Source organism: Protopterus annectens, chromosome 11.part0 (genome assembly GCF_019279795.1).
Source record: "Protopterus annectens isolate FY-2018-M chromosome 11.part0, PAN1.0, whole genome shotgun sequence".
NCBI classification, from domain to species: Eukaryota; Metazoa; Chordata; order Ceratodontiformes; family Protopteridae; genus Protopterus; species Protopterus annectens.
The window spans coordinates 1062018253-1062040906 of record NC_056745.1 but is presented as its reverse complement, the minus strand read 5'-3'; the positions used below and the strand labels follow the sequence as shown (position 1 = coordinate 1062040906).

The 22654-nt window shown below is 36.0% G+C and overlaps 1 protein-coding gene across 1 annotated transcript in view; it reads left to right on the top strand.

Moving 5' to 3' along the window:
- The window catches only part of LOC122815696 (mucin-19-like), a 1162279-nt gene that overhangs the window by 715913 nt on the left and 423712 nt on the right, over positions 1-22654 (top strand). Inside the window, exons 18-20 of the mRNA XM_044088411.1 lie at positions 3053-3099; positions 3280-3374; positions 21208-21347. Coding sequence (XP_043944346.1) covers positions 3053-3099; positions 3280-3374; positions 21208-21347 — 282 coding nt within the window. The remainder of the gene's footprint in view (positions 1-3052; positions 3100-3279; positions 3375-21207; positions 21348-22654) is intronic.

Sequence of the window (22654 nt, the reverse complement as noted above, 5' to 3'; positions counted from 1 at the left end):
GAGATCACAAAATCTAAATCCCATACCCTTGATGTATCCTTTTGGTCACTTTTTTTTTTTTTTTTTTTTTTTTTTTTGTGGTCTTGGGCAGCAATATGCATTGTATATATATATATATATATATATATATATATATATATATATATATATATATATATATATATACATATATATACATATATATACATATATATATATATATATATATATATATATATATATATATATATATATATATATATATATATATATGTATGCATATATATATATATATATATATATATATATATATATATGTATGCATATATACAGAGAGACTGTTTTTTTTTTTTTTTTTTTTTTTTTTACTTATATGTTAACCAGGTTAGCCTTCTGGTCATAAGACTCCCTTGTCAGATTAAGTGACTTGCACAGTGTTATGCAGTAGGCACAGGGAGGCCAAGGGACAGAAACTCTGAGCTATGGTAATAGTCCATAGCTTATTGCTCTGCTCTAACTGCCATCACTATGTGGAAGAAGGTACCTTTTGTGATGTACCGCTTGCACAGCCTAAACACTGAACAGCTTACTTTCTGTTTCCCATTTGTCATGGCATTGGTACAAATTTGTACACAATGTTATTGTTTTACAGTGAGTTTGGATACATCAGGAGACATTAGTGTGAAATGTAATGCATAAAGATTCTACACATGCTATGCAACATTCATGGGCAAACTGTTAGAGAAGAATGCACAGTTCCTACTCTGTGACCTGTAATGGCAACCTCTTCATCCATTATGAGAAGCAGTCAGCTTTCACTTGTGTGATAAGCTGGCAAACTACCAGCCTCCAGTAGAGCCATATATCACATCTCAAATATGTCCATGCTGTCATATCCATGCACCTAAACTGCACTCTCCAGGATGCGAGAAACATGCTCCTCTTCTGCACATATGCATCTGCTTCCCATTCCACATCTTCTTAGCAAGCTGTTGAAGACATTGGTAGTGTTAGCATTCTGAGCCACAGCAGGCAGGCAGTATTAGCTGTGTACTGTTGGTGTTTCTGTGTTCCCTATTACCTCTTACCAGTAACGTTCCTTCTATTATCATAGATCATGCTTTCAGCACCTATACTTAGCTACCAGGTAGCTTTGAGTTATGCATTCACTGGTAAATGCTTATCACAAGCTACTCATCTGTAATATGTTGACATCACATGCTCTGCCAGACCACCTGGAGGACATTTTTGATGATGCTGTCTGTAAAGCATATCACCTGGTAGTGTGGAATTTCTTCAATTTTATACACACCATCTCCACATTAGTCATTCATAGTTTTATGAGTGCAGTCTTACATTGAGTGACTTGCCATCATGTGAATCGTTTACAAGATGGTTTGTCCTTCCTGTAGAGTACTGGCAGACATGATGCATTCACATAAAACAGGCAGCATGGAGACAAGAGCTGCTTTTAAAATCACTGATGCAAAAGGATTGGCTGTGTTTAGTATATCACCATATTGTAGGTCATTGGGATGTCTCTGTTTCTAGGGTGTAGAAAAATGTACCACCCTTGGTGACCAGACGGATAAACCCTGTACTTTCCCTGGTGTGAAGACAACTTGGTACATGCCATAGGTGGTGTAAAGTATTTCCCTATGCACCCTGTTGCACTCAGGTTACTCTTAATTAGTCAGCATAATGGGATTTATTTCATGCATAGAACTGCCATCATCGCAAAGGCCTGAATAGATACGTAGTATCAGTATCCGCTGTATGACTTCTGCTCATCATTGGTAGAATATACTAAGCAGTGTTTCACGCATGGTAATTATTTGTACTTTTCAAGAGATTGTACAACTTGATAATTTCCTGATTTATATTCCTACAATGTGCATGACTGTGCTGCAGTCCTTCTCATAGTTTCTCTGCAAATTCAATTGTGTATGTGTATAACTCGGTTTTATGAACAGGAAGCTCCTTACATGGTTATTCCTCTCATTTCTCTAAATATTCATCTTTTTAAGTCATTATGAGTCATACATTTTGGTCCTACCCATTCTCTTTTTGTAGATAGAAATGGAAAAATGCAATTTGTCTTTGAGTATTTGTTATAAGTATTATTTACTGCAACTGTACCTTCCATTTTTGAATTTGTAGTGTTCTTTCTCCTTCTTTTCTGTTTGATAATATGACTAAGAAATATTTCTCCTCCCCTGAAATGGTATTCTATAATTTCTCATATTAATATTTTAATGTCTCTGATTTCCTTTCTTTTTCTATCCTTTTCTTGTCATGTGCATATTCCTTCCTATTACAGGCTTTCCTTATCTCATCATTGTCTTTATTATTTATTTTCTTACTTCCAACTTTTCAATGCAGAATAAAAAAAGCATAATTTCCTCTTGTACTTGGTTTACCTATCAAAGTGAGAGATGAAATACTTCAGTCACACTGCAATGAGATGGCTCTCACATTTTTTAATTGTTTACCCATTTCTCTCCTTGAGACATTTTCTTATTGAAAAGCAAACCAGATTGAAACTCCTAATTGCTTCACTGTGCTGTAAAAGCACTGAGTGTTTTTTGTGCTATTGCTGTTGTGTCTTTCACAGGATAATATGGTAAGTACAATAGAGCTCACAAATGAACCATGTTCTACAGGATCCCCAAAACCCCTCCCAGAGGTGTATTGCATATATCTGTTCTTAGCTGACACTGCCGTTAGTGCATACCAGCTGACATGCAGAAAGGTGAAAGTTAGTGCATACCAGCTGGCATGCAGAAAGGTGAAAGTTCTAACAGCTGAAACATCTTTGGCTTCATTTTTTTTCTTTCATTTTTGTCTTTTTGTTGCAGTAATGCACATTTTCACGTTGATGATTTCATTGCAATGATCATAAGAAGGCATTTATTATCTCCGGAAGAACAAGACCAAAAAAAAAAGTAGCCTAATATTATTTTTTGATGTATATCAGTCTGTATGTACATTTTCTTTTTTCATTGATGCTAAACTAAATATCACACATGTAGCACTTGGCAATTTAAAAATATGTATTATTTTGTTTTCTAAGTGTTTGTGAAAAAGGAGAACTGATCTGCACTGCAGGACAGCCCACAGGTAAGGAGATGCACAAGTTAAGACAGTAGATGTTCCACAATTTATATATATATATATATATATATATATATATATATATATATATATATATACATACATATATATATATATATATATATATATATATATATATATATATATATACATATATATATTTTTTTGTTTTTTTTTTATTTGCAGAAGAATGCTACAATGGCACTAAATACATGGACTGCAGAAACTCTGATTTCATTACAGAGAGAACATGCTCAGTCTGGAGTATAACAGCTGTAAAGGTTTGTGTTTTAAAATTATTACATTTTATTATCTTTGTAAATTTGATAGTTGGCCACAAACTTCTTCCGGCATAGACCTGGAAAGACAGTCTCCTGTAACTATTTCAGTTAGAATATGAGTCAAATAAAGTTACTTTAAGAAGACTGAACACATGCAACAAATTATATCTGGTTTATATGAATGTGTGCATTTAGAATGTTATAACGTGAGTACCAATACAGACATCTTCATCTGGTATACAATAAAGAAAGATGTTATGCAGCTCTAAACAATACCCTGATGAACATAGACACCAATGATATTTAACTGAATTACCTGACATCTATCTGTTAGAAATTGTCATAAAGAAATACTAACAATTTTCATTAAAACGCTGAAAATTACTAAAGTGTCTTAAAGTATTACACTTATGCAATCTCTGGTACATACAGTAAGAACACAGAGTTTGGAGCTACACCATTCTACATGCAATTACACACTGAATATTTTATTTTCAGCTGAAGTAAGGCATTCTTTGATTTATCTCACATAAATATGCATTTAGCAAAGACTGATGATATAAATGTAGCCATTAATTCATTACTAAATTTTATGCTTTGAAACTCTGTAATTTATCACACAAAATGCAAAAGCTAGAACTTTAAAAGGTAAACTTTTTTAAATGTACAGTGCATGGAATTTTGTCATGCAGAAAATCATTAGTTTAGATTTTTTTCATTTAAGATAAGTTTACTTTGTTTGATCCAGTTGGTTAGGGAGTCAAAGCTATTCTGAAGTATTCAGAGCAAGGTATTCTGGTCTTTTGCTGCATGAAATACAGTGAAATTGTATTCATACTGAATTGAGTGAAGATTGGCTGTATGTTGGTATATGATTTGATGAGAACAGTAGACATCAAGGGTCCCTGAACAGTGCCATGAGAATTTCAACAACTGTATTTGAAGATACGAGATGCTATGTTTTGCCAGTATAGTATTGTGGGGGGGTCTTTGAGGTAGCTGGAAGCTTCTACATTGGAATAGTTTTGGCAGTACTAGCTAATAGCTGATAAAATCAACATATTTTGAGGCATCTAAAGGGGAAGTAGCACTTCTTCTACCTCTATGCTTTTGTGATGCTTTGAAGTCAACCAGATTAAATAGTGCAGTCTTAGTGTGTTGGCCTGAAATCATGTTTGGTAGTATGTATTGTGAAAGGAAATATGTACCACTTAGCTGGACACCAGATATGCATAGACAGAGTAGGCATAATTACTGTTGCTATCCTCTGTGGAGGAAAATGACCAGCTGACTGCTGCTGTTAGTTTATTATTTTGTTTACAGGACTAATAGAGTTATGTGAAGCAATATCTAATATTTTAATGCATGGTTACTGTTTGGAACAAAGATGAAATATATTACACCATCATCCTCTTTTTCACAATCAGACTTCTGACTTGTACATAGAAGTAGCTATAACTGCTTACTAGGGGTTGTCTGGATGAAAGTTACTGATCTTGTTGATACTTGCGCAGTATATCAATCATCTATCATCTCTTATTTGGGGGGGGCAGGTAAATGCTTAATAGATTGCCCAGACCCTAATTTCTAGGGGGTGCTGATCCCCACACACCAAGGATGTATAATTAGATTTTGACTTGGGCTTAGTAATCACCTCTGCCCTGGGCCCAACCTAGTCTAAAACCAGTCCTCCTTAAAGATGTACACAGAAGTTCTCTATACTTGTTTTGGGAGAAGGGGGGTTGTTACTATTTCTTTAACAATTCTCCCTAACCTCAGCTATGACTATATCATGTGTTACGCTGATGACAGTGTGATCATTATTTCTTTAACTTTCCTCACAAACTTTACAAGGGTTCACAGAGGGTCATTGTAGCTTGCATGGGAGCACTGTACTGCTAGAAGTATTAAGTTGGAAACATTATTTTAACTATTTTTTACATATTCCTCACAATCATAAATCTGATGTATATACAGGTGGCATTCTTTTGAAGGAGAGTAAACATGTCATTTATATATTTTTGACAGCAAATATGTTATGTCTATTTGTTTGTTTCAGATTTGTCCCAGTCTGACATCAGAAGGTAGCTGTCTTTTGGGGATAGTGGGTGAGGAGGCTTATTGTATATAAATATGGCAGTAGCGGCTTGAAATATGTGACTGTGGGCATTTCTGCCTTAAGTTAAAATCAATTCCAATTTAACATCAGAGGAGGAAACACAGAAAGTAAATACCTATTCCTAGATATAATATATGTATCCTCACAACATTCATCTTCTTAGTTTACTGTGAACTGGTGCTTTGGCATCTTTGGGCATTAAAACTTAGATACAGGTTATTTCTTCCTAGAAATAAAAAAAAGAAAAACTGAACTTCTTTTTCCTATGCATGACGTTTTTCAGGTCATCATTGGAAAAAAAACATTGGAAAATGAGCTCTAAAATGCATCTCAAAGCATTGATATTCCTTGGCTTCTGAGTACCTAGCAGCTGCCAGCCCCCCAGCTTAATTTAGTTATTACAAGATAGTCTTGCTCAGTCGTGGTCAGTTAGGGTGGGTTGACAGAATGCAGGAAGAAGTAAAGCTAAAGAATAAGACTGAATTTCTGTCTTAATCATAGTTCTCAGTTGGGCCATTGTTGGATGAAAAGGTGTTTAAAACCTCTAAAATGCATCTCAGAGCATCTAGAAACTTCATGGCTTACATTTGACTTACTTCCACTGTAGTCTTTACAGTATAGTCTTGGTCAGTTAAGATGCACTGAAAATGCAGGAAAAATACAAACTTAAAAAGTAAGGCTAAATTTATTTCTTTGATTGAGGTTTTTGTTCAGCAATCATCAGATAAAAATTTTATTTAAAAAACTCTAAAAATGCATCTCAGAGCATCTAGAACCCCAATGGCAACTGAAGGACTTGTAGCCTCCTGACCATCAGCTTAACACAGATTTTTCCCCCAGAGTAATCTGAGTGCAGCCTTGCTTAGATGTTGAATGAATATAAGAATGAATGAATGAATAACTGTAAGAAAAAAAAATGAAGAATAAGGTAAACTGTAACAAAAAGAGGAAAAAAGTAATCTAGATAGCGAGAGAAGGCTAAGATGTCTTGAGCACCATGGTGGAAGAGGTCATAGAGCCTTTTCAGTTGGAACCCCAGCTTATCTAAGGCTGCCCCTACTGGGCAGGCATTATTTGAAATACCTGATGAGAAAAATATGGGAAAGATTATAGTGGGGAAATAAAAAAAAAAACCTTCTACTGGAATAATTAAAAAAAGCCAGGGTTCAAGGGGAAAAACAAACAAACTTAACATTAGGGCAAAAAGTCTACGTATTCTGGATTTGAGAACCTATTATCTAGCAACACAAGTAAGGCTAATCTACTCTCTCCAATGCATCAATATTCAAACTAAATTGAAATTAATGAGCAGGAGGAAAAGTCAACAGGAAATAATGTTGTAGGTTTGGAACTAGATGGTAAGTCAAGATGAAGTAAGGAATACTGAACTGTATGCATATAAATTGCTTAAGGAGATTTAAAAAAAAATAATATGTATATTTGGTCAGATCAGCTACCTTCACTAGGGATAGAAGTAAGGAGAAAAGAGAAAATATCAATGGCCAAAAGATGGATTTCAATGGGTATAGATCCCCTGGGAACAGATAGTGAAAATTGGTAATCTGATGAAATGGGAATGATCAAACACGAGATTTAGTCTTCAGGACAAGTCCATTTTAATTATATAGGGTTGACGATAGAGTTTAAGCCCAAATGCCTCAAGGAAGTACAAGGTAAAGAAATTTTAGTGAAGTTTTTAATAGAAGCCAAAATCAATGTAGCATAACAAGATGAAGTAATATATAAGGCTTAAAGGGTATTCATAAATGGCCAGCAATCAGGAAGCCTCAATCCTCACCACTGACACTGGGGTGGGATATTCACTTGGAAGAAGAATAGATCCACCCAGTATTTCCAGAAGCAACTTTCTGCACCAAGCACAATTTCCCTTAAGACCACACAATGAATGCATGCTCTAATCCTGGAGCTGGATTCTCTGTCTCTCTCCAGACCCCAAACAAGAATCCACAATGACCACTTTGGAGCTCTTTGTCCCTGTACCACACACACACACACACACACACACACACACACACACACACACACACACACACACACACACACACACACCTGGGAAAGTCTGGCACAAATTTACCAGCTGTGGCCCCAGGCTATATGGTAGGTTACACTGCCACCAGTCAGCTACTCTAAGGCTCTTACAAGGGTATCCAATTATACTGAATAAATGTAATACTAATACAATGATAGAGTATGACCATTGCAGCAAGGCTTTCGGTAGCGGCCACAGTGTCAGTAAAATAAAATATAAGTACTCTTAAGAGTTAAAATATTCTCGAAAAGACCAGCCACAATGAAAGGTATAGAACTATTTAATAATAAATAATAAAATAGAAAACAAGAGAATACTAAATACCTATTTACAATAAACACCAGAGTTTTGATCACAGGATATATAAAAAATAACACAGATGGATAAATTCACACAGATGCAGAGAAAACAGAACTTAAATAATCTCACTATATTTTCCTGACTGATTAAAGAATTACCTTTTCCCGAGTTAAGTTACTTACTACAACAAGGCAAGATGATGTATGATGTGTGCAAGAGATCTTTCTTGTCAGGTTCCAAAAAACAGAGTGCTGTGAGAGTTCAGTCACATCTCTCACTAATATCTAAAAGTTATTTCATATAAATTTAATCTGACATACATGTATATTTCTTTTCTGTTCAACAGGACCCACTGTTGATACATTTTTAGCACAAGTAGCTTCACAAATATACTTTCAATGTAAGCATCTCTAGAAATCAGCGAGATAGTCAAATGACATAAAATTCTTTATAAAACTCCAGCTAGCTATGCTGGTATATGTTACACAAATTAAAAATAACATGGAATAAAAGTTTAAACAGACAGATTTCTGTCAAAGCTGAACTTAGATATGTTTGGCCCTGCACTTGATGATCAAATCAAAAAAATTCTGGATTTTTGCATGAAAGTGTCTACATAAATATTTCTAAACACCAAGTATATTAGTTCCCAGGGTGGATGACAGATGCTGGAAGTGCAACATGTTTGAAAAAGGCACTTGGTAGCACATTTTCTGGGAATGCCCAAAATTGATACCTTTGAAAAATGTATTACATTGCTTACTAAGAAAGATACTAAACCAGTGCATAACACTAAACAAAGACTTAATGTTGTTAAGATAGAACCAGAACTTAAAAAAATAAATAAATAAAAAAACAAGATATATACTCATGCTCTAGTAATGTTAGTAATGATATCACCTAAAAATACATCACTTGCAAATAGACAAAGAAGGAAGAACACAGAATAAGTTAGGTTTGTAAATGAATGAACAAGTTCATAAAGATGGAGTTAATTACTCATACAGGGAAAGTCGAATGAATATAAAAATTAAGTGTTCTTTATGAGGTCAGGCAAAAACTGGGAAGTCACATGTGACCTGCTCTTACTAGTAGAACTAACAGCTATATGTTGGCTTAATATTAGTTCATGTCAATAAGACAGAATGGAGAGAATATACTGGATAAATTCAAAACTTTCACCATGGCAAGTCACTGAATAAATGGGAAACATGTTCTCTTTTGTTTTCATGTAAACTGATTTGTCAGTATATTTTATTCTGGATACTATATGAAAAGCTAAATAAATAAAAGACAATTCATGTTATGGCTAAAAAGGCTGTAATCATTAGTATGGATAAAATCAATCTGTATTTAAATGAATTATAAATGACTGGACTAACAGATTGCATTTGATTAAGAAACTAGTCACTAGAGAAGTAGTAAATGTGCACCATGGATGTGGAATTTACAATATGTAATATGGTACATTGAGACTTGGAAATAGAGTTAGTTTTCTCTTAAAAGAAATCTAGATGCATTATTAAAAAAAACTCATTGCCATATTCTCCTCCTTTGTGAAGAGAGGTAGTATTTTTTTGTATCAAGGGGAATACATGGATTAAAGGATTGATTAAAGGAATGAATGGATGTATATTGTGACCAAGATTAAGGACTCCATGGTCAGTATGGGGTTGTGCAAAATAAATAAATAAAATCCATTCTTAGTTAAATTATGTAATTTTCTAGAACTAATATGTGGCTAGTTTTGTAATTTATTACCTGAAGATCCCACAATCCTAATCACTGCCCTATCAGGCAGATATTAAAGACACAAGCCACACTGACCAAGCACCCCCTTTCTTCCCTTATAAGCCGGATGCTGAAATGCAGTAAATGAATACTAATAACAACTTGTTCATTCTTTACAGACTTTTCTCTGAAAAAGGTTAGACTTGGTAATTGTGAATGAAAGCACTTACCATTAAAGTCTGTGTTATATGTCTCTGATTGTGGAGAGTTTTTACTTGTTATAGTTAATTATCTCCACCTCATCTGACTTTCATTTATGCAAAGTAGTATAACTAATGTTTTCCATGTGCAGGAGTTGCTTTCAAAACAGTAATAGAAATATTATTGATATGTACATATGATTAAGGGGCCAGCAAAGTCAAAAATGGTAAATAGGAGGCATTTAGAATTGTTGTTATTATTATTATTATTATTATTGTTGTTGTTGTTATTGTTATTATTATTATTATTATTATTATTGTTGTTGTTGTTATTATTGTTATTATTATTATTATCATTGTTGTTGTTATTATTTGTGAGTTCCGGTTCCCCTTTTAATGTATTATTAATTGTTTTTAGTGATACTAATTACTTCTAGTCCTCATATTTTGAAGTTGGAGCAGTAGTCTTAGTGGCAGGAAAAGATGTCATCAGGAATTGGCTAGGCAGACATGGTGTATGATTGTATGCATTTTCAGTATCACAGTAAGGTCCCTTTTGTTGATTACTTCTATTGATTATTTGTAATCCTTGAGTCTGCTGATCCACATGGAGCATTCTGCTCTACAAACATCCCTACCATTATCCATATGAGTTGAAATGAATACTTTTCTTCTTTACTGCCAAACCTTATTCAATAAAGAAAATAAAGAAAACGCTGATAATAAAAATAGTATTTCACCTTTTTGTGACTTGGTTGGAAGGAGTATGGAATATTCATAGATTTGCATTTTAATATTGACTAACTACCTGCGGTGCAGATTACTGCATTGTTGCTATGTATTCAAATTCCTGCTTCCACTATTAGTTGGCATCATCATTCCCAGCAGTTTCTTCTAACAATGTAGACAAATAACATCAAGATATGTGCTTTGTTAGTGGTCACCTATCAAATCCCTGTAAAGTACTCAGTGTTAGGCAGTAGACAGATAAACTGGTACCTGGAAGGATCCCCCAGACTGGCACCCCCTCAAAGACTAAAGAGAGGGACAAAGGAAAAAAACAGTTTTTCCAAAGTTTGACTCTTTCTCTACTGTTGTACTGTCTGTACTTTGGCAAAACTGCAAAAACACTGTTTAAATGAGTCAGTACTGGCACTGATGTTGAACTACTGATATGGAATGAATCTTGGTAATACCTTGCTAGTGTTAGCATTCTACTTCTACCCACTCAGCATTGCCAGTCACTCATCTGAACAGCTAGCATCCAGGGTACTGTTCTTTACACTACACAATATCTACAAATTTGCTGTCTGAGATATTATGTAAGGCATCAGTCTTATCTGTTATTCTCTGATCTCCACTTTTATTTTGCAAAGGGAAACCCACACACCTTTGTAAAATATAGAATCTATATAACAGAAATGTCAATGTAAACATGCAAATTCATGCATTAATTCACTCAGTCATTCATTGATTCCTTCATTTTGTGATTACCTGCTTAATCCAGTTCAGTGGCATACGCCACTCAGAGCCTATCCTGGTGCTCAGTGGGCAAAGCAGAGAAAGTAATCCTGAAAGGGATGGAAGCGTATTCACTGCAGAGTGCACACACTCACTCTCATATGGTTCTGCCATCAATAGACAATTTTTTTAAAATCTACGGGCAATCTGGATGATTACAAGTTCACTTAGGTTTGGGTCTATATTATAACATCAAAGTCTTAAAACTTCAAATGTTATAATATCGAACTCTATGCATCAAATGATGAAAATAGTGAAGCTGCAGAATATCGAATACTTTCCTAGGGAAAGTGTTCGGTGGGCCATTTTGGCAGCTTCGCTATTTCCTTGACTGAGGAGCGAAGGTTATGGACAGGGTTAAGATAAGTGTGCAAATGAAGGTGAGTGTGCGATAGGGACTTTAGAGTTAGGGAGAGGGTAAGGTGAGTGTGTGATAGGGACTTTAGGGTTAGGGAGCAGGTAAGGTGAGTGTGCGATAGCTAGGGACCTTAGGGTTAGGGAGTGGGTAAGGTAAGTGTGCGGTAGTTACAGACCTTAGGGTTAGGGTTGTGTTAAGGTAAGTGGATAGTTAGTAGTGTATGTATGGTTTAGTGCAGGGTTTTGTGAAGTGTATGTGTGTAGATTATTTATTTTAGTGTACTTGTGTTGTGTGTATGTTTGCCAGAACAGCAATTTTTTTCCCTGGGAAAAAAATCGCTATTCTGAGTGTTCGGTTTTGGGGTCTTTCGATCGAATGGATTTGATATTATAACATTCAAAGTTTTAAGACTTTGATGTTATAATATAGACCCCATAGGTTCACGTATGGCACGATTTGTGATATAGAAGGAAACCAGACCACCTACCAAAAATTCAAATGGATATGGAGAGAACATACAGATTCCATATTGAAGGTACTCCAGCTAAGAAAAGAACAAGAGAACCAAGATCTGTGAGAGTACATTGCTAACTAGTGGACCACAGAACCATCCAAAATGTACAACTGCAAGTGGGTAATTGAAATGTGCTGCAGAACTGATATTATTTGTTATTACAGATCACACTGCATCTTCAGTGAAAGGAAACAGGCTGATAAAATGGTATGGCAATAGATCTGGATGAAGCCTTGAAGAGGCAGATGAAATTAGTCTTCTCAGGAGATCACACAGACAAACTAGAGTAGGGTGAGTGGGGCTGCTTCCCAAGGTAGAAGCTGTCAGGGGGCATAATTGGCAAGTACTAATAATGAGAGAGAGCAGGACTGGCATGAATGAATGAAGAACTTAGGCCTTTTCACAGTATGTGCAGAACAAATGTCAGCAAATTCTATACAGAGTATTCACTTCCAGTAGTGGGCAGGTAACATATATACCAATACACTGTGTTTCACAGCACGATAAACCACTCTTGTACCTGATAAAAAGTATATATATAAAATAGAAAGTTTGTGATGAAACTATTATTCTGTTATTTTTGTTTTATTGGATTGCATGTCTGTGTGCTAAATAAAGGATTTTTGACTGCAAAAGACTGTTAACCCTGCTTGGATTACTTTGGAATACTTAGTAACTCCGCATGATATTTCAAATTACACCTTTTTATTATTTTTTGACTTAGGATACGTTTATGTTTGCTACTTCTAGTACCATTATCTGATTTTATTAATATACAGTAATTATCTAGCTATATATGAATTGATCTTATTCCACACAGAGAAGTTTTTTACGTTTTGTTAAAATATGATATTCCCTAACACCATACTATTCAGCAGGAGAAGGAGTTTATGATATTTTATGAAAAAGCTGGTAGTCATATTATGTTTGTATTGATAGCAACAGTTCCTCTGACCTCAGTTTATAGACCTTTTATATGCTTCTTTCCCTGATGCCCATGAAGGTCATGATCTGACCCCCCCCCACCACCACCACCACCACCATTGATCAGACCCATTTTTTCCCTTTACAGGGCAAGTGGATATTACAGGGAGGGCCATAATCCATGCAGACATCAAGAGATGCCTTAATTTATATGGCCCTAACCTCATGCTGGAGGTTGATGTGTCTTTTTATCTTCAAGGTGCAGGATCATTTGCAATGAATATTTTTTCAAATCTACATTCTCTCAAAACTGTTGTTGTTCTTGCAGTCCCTGAAAACATGTATTTCTGAAAACAAGACAAGGGTGATGAAGGCATGCAGAGATACTTGGTGAGAGAAATCATTTAAGGTTTGATCCTAAACTTTGAAGCTGTCCAACAGATACTCTGAAAAATAAGGCTGAATTTAACATGAATTTTGGCATACATAAGAACTGTACACCATAATGATTAAAACATAGCTTGGTCATCTAGTGCAATATATACAATGTTCCAAATTGGTAGAGAAAAAAAGAAAAAAAGTATTCTCAAGTTCTAAGGATTTGAACACCATGAAAAAAAAACTTTGCTTCACTCCTGTAACTGCATAGTGTACCACAATTATCACTACAATTTGAACACTTCAGCAACTCAACCCTGACCCCAGATGTCACTATTGGCATTCACTTATGAAGCCATAACATTCTCGCAGTTTCATAGATCACTATTGGTACTGAACATTTGCATCATCAGAACCTGTAGAGCCCACCCCATAACAGCTTGCATCCGATGAAGCTGTCCCCTTCAACCATTCCCTAATTATGGTTCGTGCAAATGAGAAAAGAAGAAGACGGCAAAAAAACAGGGTTTTTTTTTTTTAATAAAGTGACTCTACCTCTGTTTAGACTCTGTATATACAAAGTCTAAGAAAGTATTTCAGGAGGCATAGAATGAGATAAACATTCACAGTGCATTTCTGTAACAAAATTATTAGATTTTGTAATTTTACATTATTTTTTTATCAGATGATATACATGTAATATGAATTAAAGATTTTTCTTGAAGCCTAAGTACAGTAACAAACCACCAACACCCAACTAGCAGAAAATTGAAAGGCTGGCAATTATCTGTTGGTTAGGTGGCCAATATCATGCATGGATACAGGAGATGGTGAACTGGTCATTTAAATCCGGTGTTCTTTTTTCAGTGTCTGGCATAACCCTGCTCTCCTTTGTGTGGCCAGTTGCCAAATGAATCAGAAAGAATGTGAGTCTATCCATTTTGACTAAGCTAATTGTCAGGATAGGAGAGGTGAGTGGAATTGTAGAACAGCAACCAAATGATGGGACTAATGCACCTTTGAGGTGCCTGGTTTAAATTCACTGGATGTAATATTCAGTTGCAATGTGGGCAATACCCCATGTGAAGATGCAAGGATCAGTAATCATTTCATGAGGATGATATTGCCATATTCCAAGGTAGATTAAGTCTAGTGCTGCCAAATATCTTCATAGCCTGTGTTATGTATGAGACATACATTGACTGCCCTATATATAACACACGGCCACTCTTTTGTTTTTCAAATGCTTTTAAAAGAAACAGTAATCATAATGTTGAAATGTTTTGAAATTATTTTTTACTATTAGCATGTCTATTTTACCACACCTTACTTAATGAAACATGTACATTATGGCTAGTGCAGTGAAACAGTGATCTGTGCTTGTCCTACTAGCTATAATGTCTCCCAAATATAAGGCTGACATGAAATAACATATGGCAGCTGGCATAGAGGATTAAGAGGCTGTTAATGAGCTGTTTCCTGTAGTTCAATAGTCCAGGATTTGACTCCCGCAGCTGGGCATTGCCTAACAGTGACTCTGAGCAAATCTCTTAACCAGACAGTTCTCCCAGCTGAGTCTGAAAAGAGCCTATAGAGATCTACCATGTTCAACAAATATCAATAAATAAACAAACAAATAAATAAATAGTAGATGAGATCACAGATATAATGAATGTTTGGCTTTTTTCCTGACTAGTCCTGACTTTAGTCCTGAATGGTAGATGTAGGTACGCAGTCCATCACCAAAAATTATTTTGAAGTGAACTTAGGCATCAATAAGTATTTGAAAGAAAGGACTTTGAAAATGATATCAATTTTATTGCAGTGGCTTCTTTTGATGTGATATTAAAAAAAAAAAAAAAAAAACTAAACTTTTTTTTCTGTCAGCTATGAATTTATTTTCAAAAGTTATTGCATTCTGTAGAGCTTTGTATTTGTAAGTTTGCTAGTTAGTATTTTTTATTGAATCAGTGATGTGTGTTAAACTCATACATTTGTTTCTGTTCAGCTATGTGCATACAGTCTGTTTAATACATTACTGGGGTATTTAAAAAATGGGAAATGAAGATGTTCTGCACATGGCGGCCTGTTTTCCTTTTAACACTTTTTGTTTTTCACATATAGAAATATCCCATTACATCAAAAAAGTGGGAATATCATATGTCTCAACTTTTTAGCACAATAATTTTGGGCAAAGCAAAAAAGGATGAAGGGAAAATGTCTAAAATCAGGGATATAGTTTAAGAATTCCTTTTATAAACTTAAAAGGTTGCTAGAATAACAGGTTTTGCATCAGCATGCATTTTTCTGAAGGATATGAAGTCTGAAATTCAAATGTCTGTTATTATTTAGTAGCTTCAAAAATCTCATACATAAATCTGGGCTTCTATGAAATTCTGGACATTTGAGAGGAATGGTACATACATTCTTTATCAACAAGTTGTTAGATTTTGCAGAAACTCTGTCTTTCACCCTAAGACAAGACAGATAACTACAACTTGTTCTTTAATCCCTCAGATACTTGAGCTTCACCTTACACAGTTACCTGTTTTTCCAGGATCTCATTTTGTCCAAGTGTGCTGACTAAACATTTGTACTTTTTTAAACATCCTTATTAAACAAGGCATTTAAAAAGTGACATAGGTACTCTTAGTAATAGAAAATGAAACAAACCATGACAGCATTTCTGTTGTTATTTTCATATAGTACTCACACACACACACATACACATATATATATATATATATATATATATATATATATATATATATATATATACTTTCTCTTTAAAATTTTTTATTCACTCCAACATTATAATGCTAGAAGTCTAAACCTCAAAATGCACTCTCTTGAGACACTCCTAAAAATGGAGAACATCAATATCTGTGCAGTAACTGAGACCTGGTTAAAGGCTCCAGAGAGCACCCCTGCAATACCAGGCTACAACTCTTACCACACTTTTCGGCCACCACACCAGGACCAAAACACTAAAGGTGGAGGAGTGTCCATATTCACCAAGAATATTCACACCACCAGGCTAGTTGCTCAACACAAGACGTCTGAAATTCTCCAGGTGCAACTAACACTAGGTAAAACTGCAATCCAAATTGTAGCTTGCTACAGATCCCCCACCATGCCCCAGGAGTCTCACTACACCTTTCTAAACATACTGGAAAATATTAAGATACAACCAAACACCCTAATACTGGAAAAGTAAAACCTTTGGTAATCCGCCACAGCAAAAATTCCAGGAAAGTATAAATAAAGTAAAATGATATTTATTCAAGATAGAAAACAAGCAAAATAATAAAATGCAGTCCTTCGAAGTCCGATAAGCACTTTTGGCAGTATGCCTTCTTCAGAACGTAAAACTAGGACTGTTATTTTTACTTTTAAAAGATATGCATCCAATAAATTTCAGATTTTCAATGGACAATTTGCATCTGACCAATCATGGGTGTTTTCAACTTTTGCATGGTAAATTCAGTCGTGATTTCCACCGAATCAAAAAAACGCAAAAAGAAACCAGTCATCTCCTGATAAAAGAACAAGCTGTCTCTTTTCACCTATCATATCACTTCAGATTAATGCAAATGCAATCCTGTAATGAGACAAGGCAGTCTTTCAGTGCATAATATGCAGCTGTTACTAGCCAACCACACTTTCGTGAGATAGCGTAGTCATTCATTCCACCAGTTCCATGCCTTCTGATTTAAATATTAATGGATCAATTCAGTCCTTTGTAAAGCAACAAACCTCCTTAACCTGCCAATCAGTTCGCTTTATACAAGTGAGATACCTAGCGAGGCATATAAGCCTTTTCATTTACTATACATTCCTTCCTTCACATAAAGTGGATCTCACAACTCATTTTGAACTGGCTAAAATATATGTAGCAAGGAATGTCAACCTTTTCATTAATAATATGTTCCTTGCTTCCATACAATGTGTATCTCACGTATAAACCGCAAGGGACATTTTGCCTCCAACCAGTCATAAATGCTCTCATCTTTTGCATAACAAATTCTGTCTTGATTCCCACCAAATCGAAGGACACAAACAAGAACCATTCATCTCCTTTGTAAAAGGACAAACATTGTCTTTCTGCCCATCGTATCACTTTGAATTTGATGCAAATGTAATCCTGCATTAAGATAAGGCAGTTTTCCGATTTGTGATATACATCAGTTGCAGGCCAATCACACGTTAGTTGGATGGGTACAAACACTCGTGCCGCCAATCGCATATATTCTGATTGTAGAATCAATGGACAAATCATATCCTTTATAAAGGGACAGGCCTCCTTATCTTGCCAGTCAACTCGCTTTAAGCAAGTAGAATAAAAAGCGAGGCATGTCAACATTTTAGTCCATAAATCTTTTCTGCTTCCACTTAAAATGAATCTATCATATGAACTGCAAAATCGCAAAGACACATGCAGATCTTCCCTAAGAAATTTGCCCTTGAGTAGTACCATCTCTATCAAGTACAAGGACATCATTTTTACGAACAGAACTTGATTATGTTCATCTTTTTTTCTTTTTTTCTTTTGGACTATTATTTGTGGCCAATGATGTCCCTTCTGGCCTTAAGTATAGGTTTTAGCGGAATCACAGTATTAAGTCCTGGAGGACCCTAATACTAGGTGATTTCAACTACCCTGCCATTAACTAGGAAAACTACTCATGTACCAACAACTTTGCCCAATGATTCTTGGAATTCATAAATTCCAATGCCCTGGATCAACTAATCCATAGTCCCACCAGGGTCTCCAATATCCTAGACCTGGTCATTACCAACATGAGAAATTGATGCTCCACACCTATGGTCACCCCCTCATTGGTCAGGTCTGACTATTAGCTAATCACCCTTGACATCCACATCCCTCCCCCACCCCCAGTAAAGTAACCTCTGTAAAAAACTTCTCCAAAGCCAACTTCATGTTACTCAAGTCAGAAGTGACAAACTTCATGACACCCATGCAGACGGGAACTGAAAGTTTGACTGCTGAATCCTACACTAAGGCACTGTACAAGCACATCCACTCATGCATGAATCATGCCATCCCAAATAGAACCAAGATGTTCTTATCCAAAAGAAGGAAGGCAATCTAGTGGTCCCCTGCCATAAACAAACTTTACAACAAAAGGAAGAAACTGTTGCAGAAAAGAGAAAAATCCCAGTATGCAAAAAACTCCCTTACCAGCCTCAGTAAGAAGCTGAGATCCCTCATAAAATCCTCCAAAGCTAGTTACAAAAATAGAATTTCCAAAGATTCCAAAGACAACCACAAGGCATTCTATAGCTATGTCAAGAATCTAAATGGCAATGCTCAGATCTGCTCTGAGCTACAACAGAATGGCATTAAACATACAGATCCCAAAGATATTGCCAATATCCTGGCAGATCGATTCAGTGCCAACTTCACCCCCCCCTTCTCACTCCCTAAAGGGTCCATCTCAATACTGAAAGATTGCCAAATTCCAGTAATAATGACCACATAGGTAAAAAATGCACTCTCCAAAGCTAAGAATACAGCATCCATGGGACCAGATGACATTCCGGACTGTGTACTACATGAACTACAAAATGAACTGGCACCTCACCTAAGTGTCATGTTTAATCATAGCCTCACCTCAGGCTTTGTGCCCACTGAGTGGCGCACAGCTACAGTTATCCCACTCCACAAGGTGGGATCCACCATGGATCCCGGGAACTACCACCCCATCAGTCTGACAAGCCTGATCTGCAAGGACATAGAACGCTTTATCATGGAACTTTTAAACAAAGACACTGGCAGCCTTCAAACACTGGAACCCTCCCAGTTTGTGTTCATGAAGGGCCAATCTTGTCTCCTGAACCTGATTAACTTCTTTGAGTCATTTTCCAGAGCTGTGGAGAGGGTAAGGCCATCCACACAGCCTATCTGGACCTCGCCAAGGTGTTTGACACCATCCCCCAGTCTAGAATAATAGATTAACTTACGAAGCTGGACATTAATCCCTATGTCACTCGATGGGTTGCCAACTGGCTCACTGAAAAACCCACACTGTAAAAATGGCCAACTCCAAATCCAGCTCCAGACAAGTGGCAAGTGGAGTACCTCAGGGTTCAGTCCTGGGACTGCTCTTGTTTGGCATCTACTTCTCTGAAGTACAGGCCAACACTAATGGACTCTGGCTAACAAAGTTTACAGATGACTGCAAACTGGGAGCCATTATTGAATCCCCAAATGATGTGGATATTCTACAAAAGGGCCTTACAGAAACAGATGCTTTGCCTGAGCCATGGGCTTAAGTTCAATGCCAAGAAATGTATAGTTATCCCTTTTGGGAAAAAAACATGTACCCGTGAATTACCACATAGTTGGCAGTACACTAAACACCAAAAGTGTGATAAGAGACTTAGGGACACAGGTAGACAGTGGTTTCACCTTCGATGACCACATTGCCACAACAGTCAGGAAATCCTTCTATGTGGCACACCTCATCACTAAGGGCTTTTCATCCAGAAAAAAGGAGGTCATTGTTCCACTGCACTCATCCTTCATTAGAGCCATTATAAAATACAATGCTGCGTTTGGTATGTACCTCTCAAGACATCTGGAACAACTGGAAATACCTCACTAAAAGAATCACAGGCCTAAAGCAGATGCCCTATGCTGACCATCTAAAAAATCTCCAGCCATACTCTGTCACATATCGTCTACTCAGAGGCCATCTTTGCTTAACATACAAGGCCATGTCAAACCCAGAGCTGTTGGACATGCTACACTTAAAGAAATCCCAATCCTTCAGAGCCATATGCTCCAGGGATCTAAACCTTGTCATTACAATGAACAAAATATGCTGGAGGGATAGGTTCTTGACCCAGAGACTCCCCAGACTCTGGAATAAACTGCCCATACATGTCAAGCAAAGCAGCTGTTTGGCCCTCTTCAAAAGGAACCTTGACGATTGGATGGGAGATATGAAATTCACCCCGGAGATCACATCAGTTGCCCTGCTAGACAGGGGTCCAGGGAAGTAAATATTGTGGGGAAAAATAGCCAGGGAATTGTTATGGTTAGGCTTGTATAGGCCCTAGGGCCGATAGCCTAGTACCAACCTATGAACCTATATACGTTGCTCAATTTCTTCCTTCCTTCCCTTAAATGCCATGGTTCCTCAAATTCCATTTATGTTTTTATGTAATTTGCTCTTTCTGTTTTCTAAAGATCCCACCTCCGTTTTTTTATCACGTTTACAGCATTCAGTATTTCAAATCCACTTTCTAATAATTGCTTTTTGACAAAGTGTTAGATTATTTAGATATCATCAACATCTTTCTGAGGTACAGAATCATTACTTTTTGAGAGTAGTATATTTTCATACAAAATATTGAGTATTGTTGAGCTATGTAACTTGCATAGTATTGTTAATGAAATTCAAATGTCAAACAGAGCCACCGGTTTGCGAAATAGTCTAGAATGTTCTACAAAATGTACTTGTACATATGGTGGGAGTACATTCACCAATATTGTTTCAGTTTAGTATGAACTACTGTAGCTATTTAAAATGCATTCTCTGTCTAATTGCCAGAAAAATTGATTGACATATTTTGCACTAGTTTAAAATAATGTATTTATTGTCAGTCTGTTAGTTTTATGTATTTCATAATGATCTCTAAGTTTTAATTATATATTTCACATGAAACCATAACTGTCTGTAACAAATTATTTTTTTTTTAATTGGTGAAGGCCTGCAAACCAGGTTGTTATTGCCCAGAGCCTATGGCTAGATTTGGAGATGTCTGTGTGCCTTTTGAAGAATGCCCTTGTCTTTATGCTGGAAATATATATGCTACAGGGAAAAAAATTAAAAGACAGTGTAATACATGGTAAGTATCTTCCGACTATTTCACAGAGTATTTCACATTTGCATATTTTGTTTTATGTTATATATATTCCATGAATCATTCACAGTTACATGTTTATGCAGTTGATGTTGTAATTACATTCCCAGATTATAACTGTAAAGGTTCCACACTAATTTGTTAAATTGGTAAACAAGCAGGGCCTCAATATCGTATGCAGGTTTTCAGTGTAACATAGAGTTTGTAAGCCAGTGTAATTTGTAGATAACCATGTTACCCATCTCAGTAATGCAGAATTTGAAAAATTCACAGCTTGTTTGAGTATGCACAAAAATATACATATTCACGCCTGACTGTCTAATTCTTTGAAGTGATAAGATGTCAGATGTGCATGAGTTAATTTAATTGCATGAATGAGTGCTTCTAACTTTTAGCAAATTCTGTCATTTTGATGTTTATCTAATAAAATGCTCAGACATTCAAATATGTGCCTAAAATAAAGAAGACAGCAGTAGTCAGTCTTGAAGTCTAGACAGAAAATATCTTGCTGTCTTTAAAGTGCACTGCGCTATTGTTTGTGGCACAATTTTACTTCAGATTACAATATCACATATAACAATACCACCTCACTTGCTTTAGCATACAGTAAAATTACAGATTCCCTATGTCAAAAGTGCAATAAGGCACTCAGAAGTGTATACATTACTGCATGCACAGTATATGCTGCACAGGGTCATTTTGGGCCTTAAGCCTCATAAAGAGTTCATGTAGCCTTTCTTTTATGCATTTATCAATGAAGTAGTCCCGCTGGAGATATATACCTTTTCAGGCAGAATTCAGGACCACAGGCTAGTCAACTGACTTGCTTTGAGTCACACAGTAGGCAATGGAGGTGAAAGGCATCAAACCACTTAGCCTTGGTTATAGAAAGGAGTGCATTAATAGCTTATAGCCTTAATCCTCTGCATTAACTGCCAGAAAAAAGGGATTCTTTACTATGTAAATAAACTTGTCTCACTAGAATTACCTAGAGATGTAAAAGAAAACTTGGCTGAACTTGGTACCTTGGGAATGAGCAAACTGTGCATATATTCTTTTGACATTGTATACTCCTCCCCAGCTTATACAAACTGAAAAACACATTTAAAAGATAATACATCTACAGCCAAAACATTGGATCTGTAGTGGTGCCTGCTTGATATAAAGGTCCACATTCTCTATAAACAATATGAATTTTCTTTCATGAACTGCATAATTAACTTGTTGTTTGCTGGTGTATATCACACCCTACCTTCTGCTAAACAATGGTCTGCATTAGCTTTATGATGTCA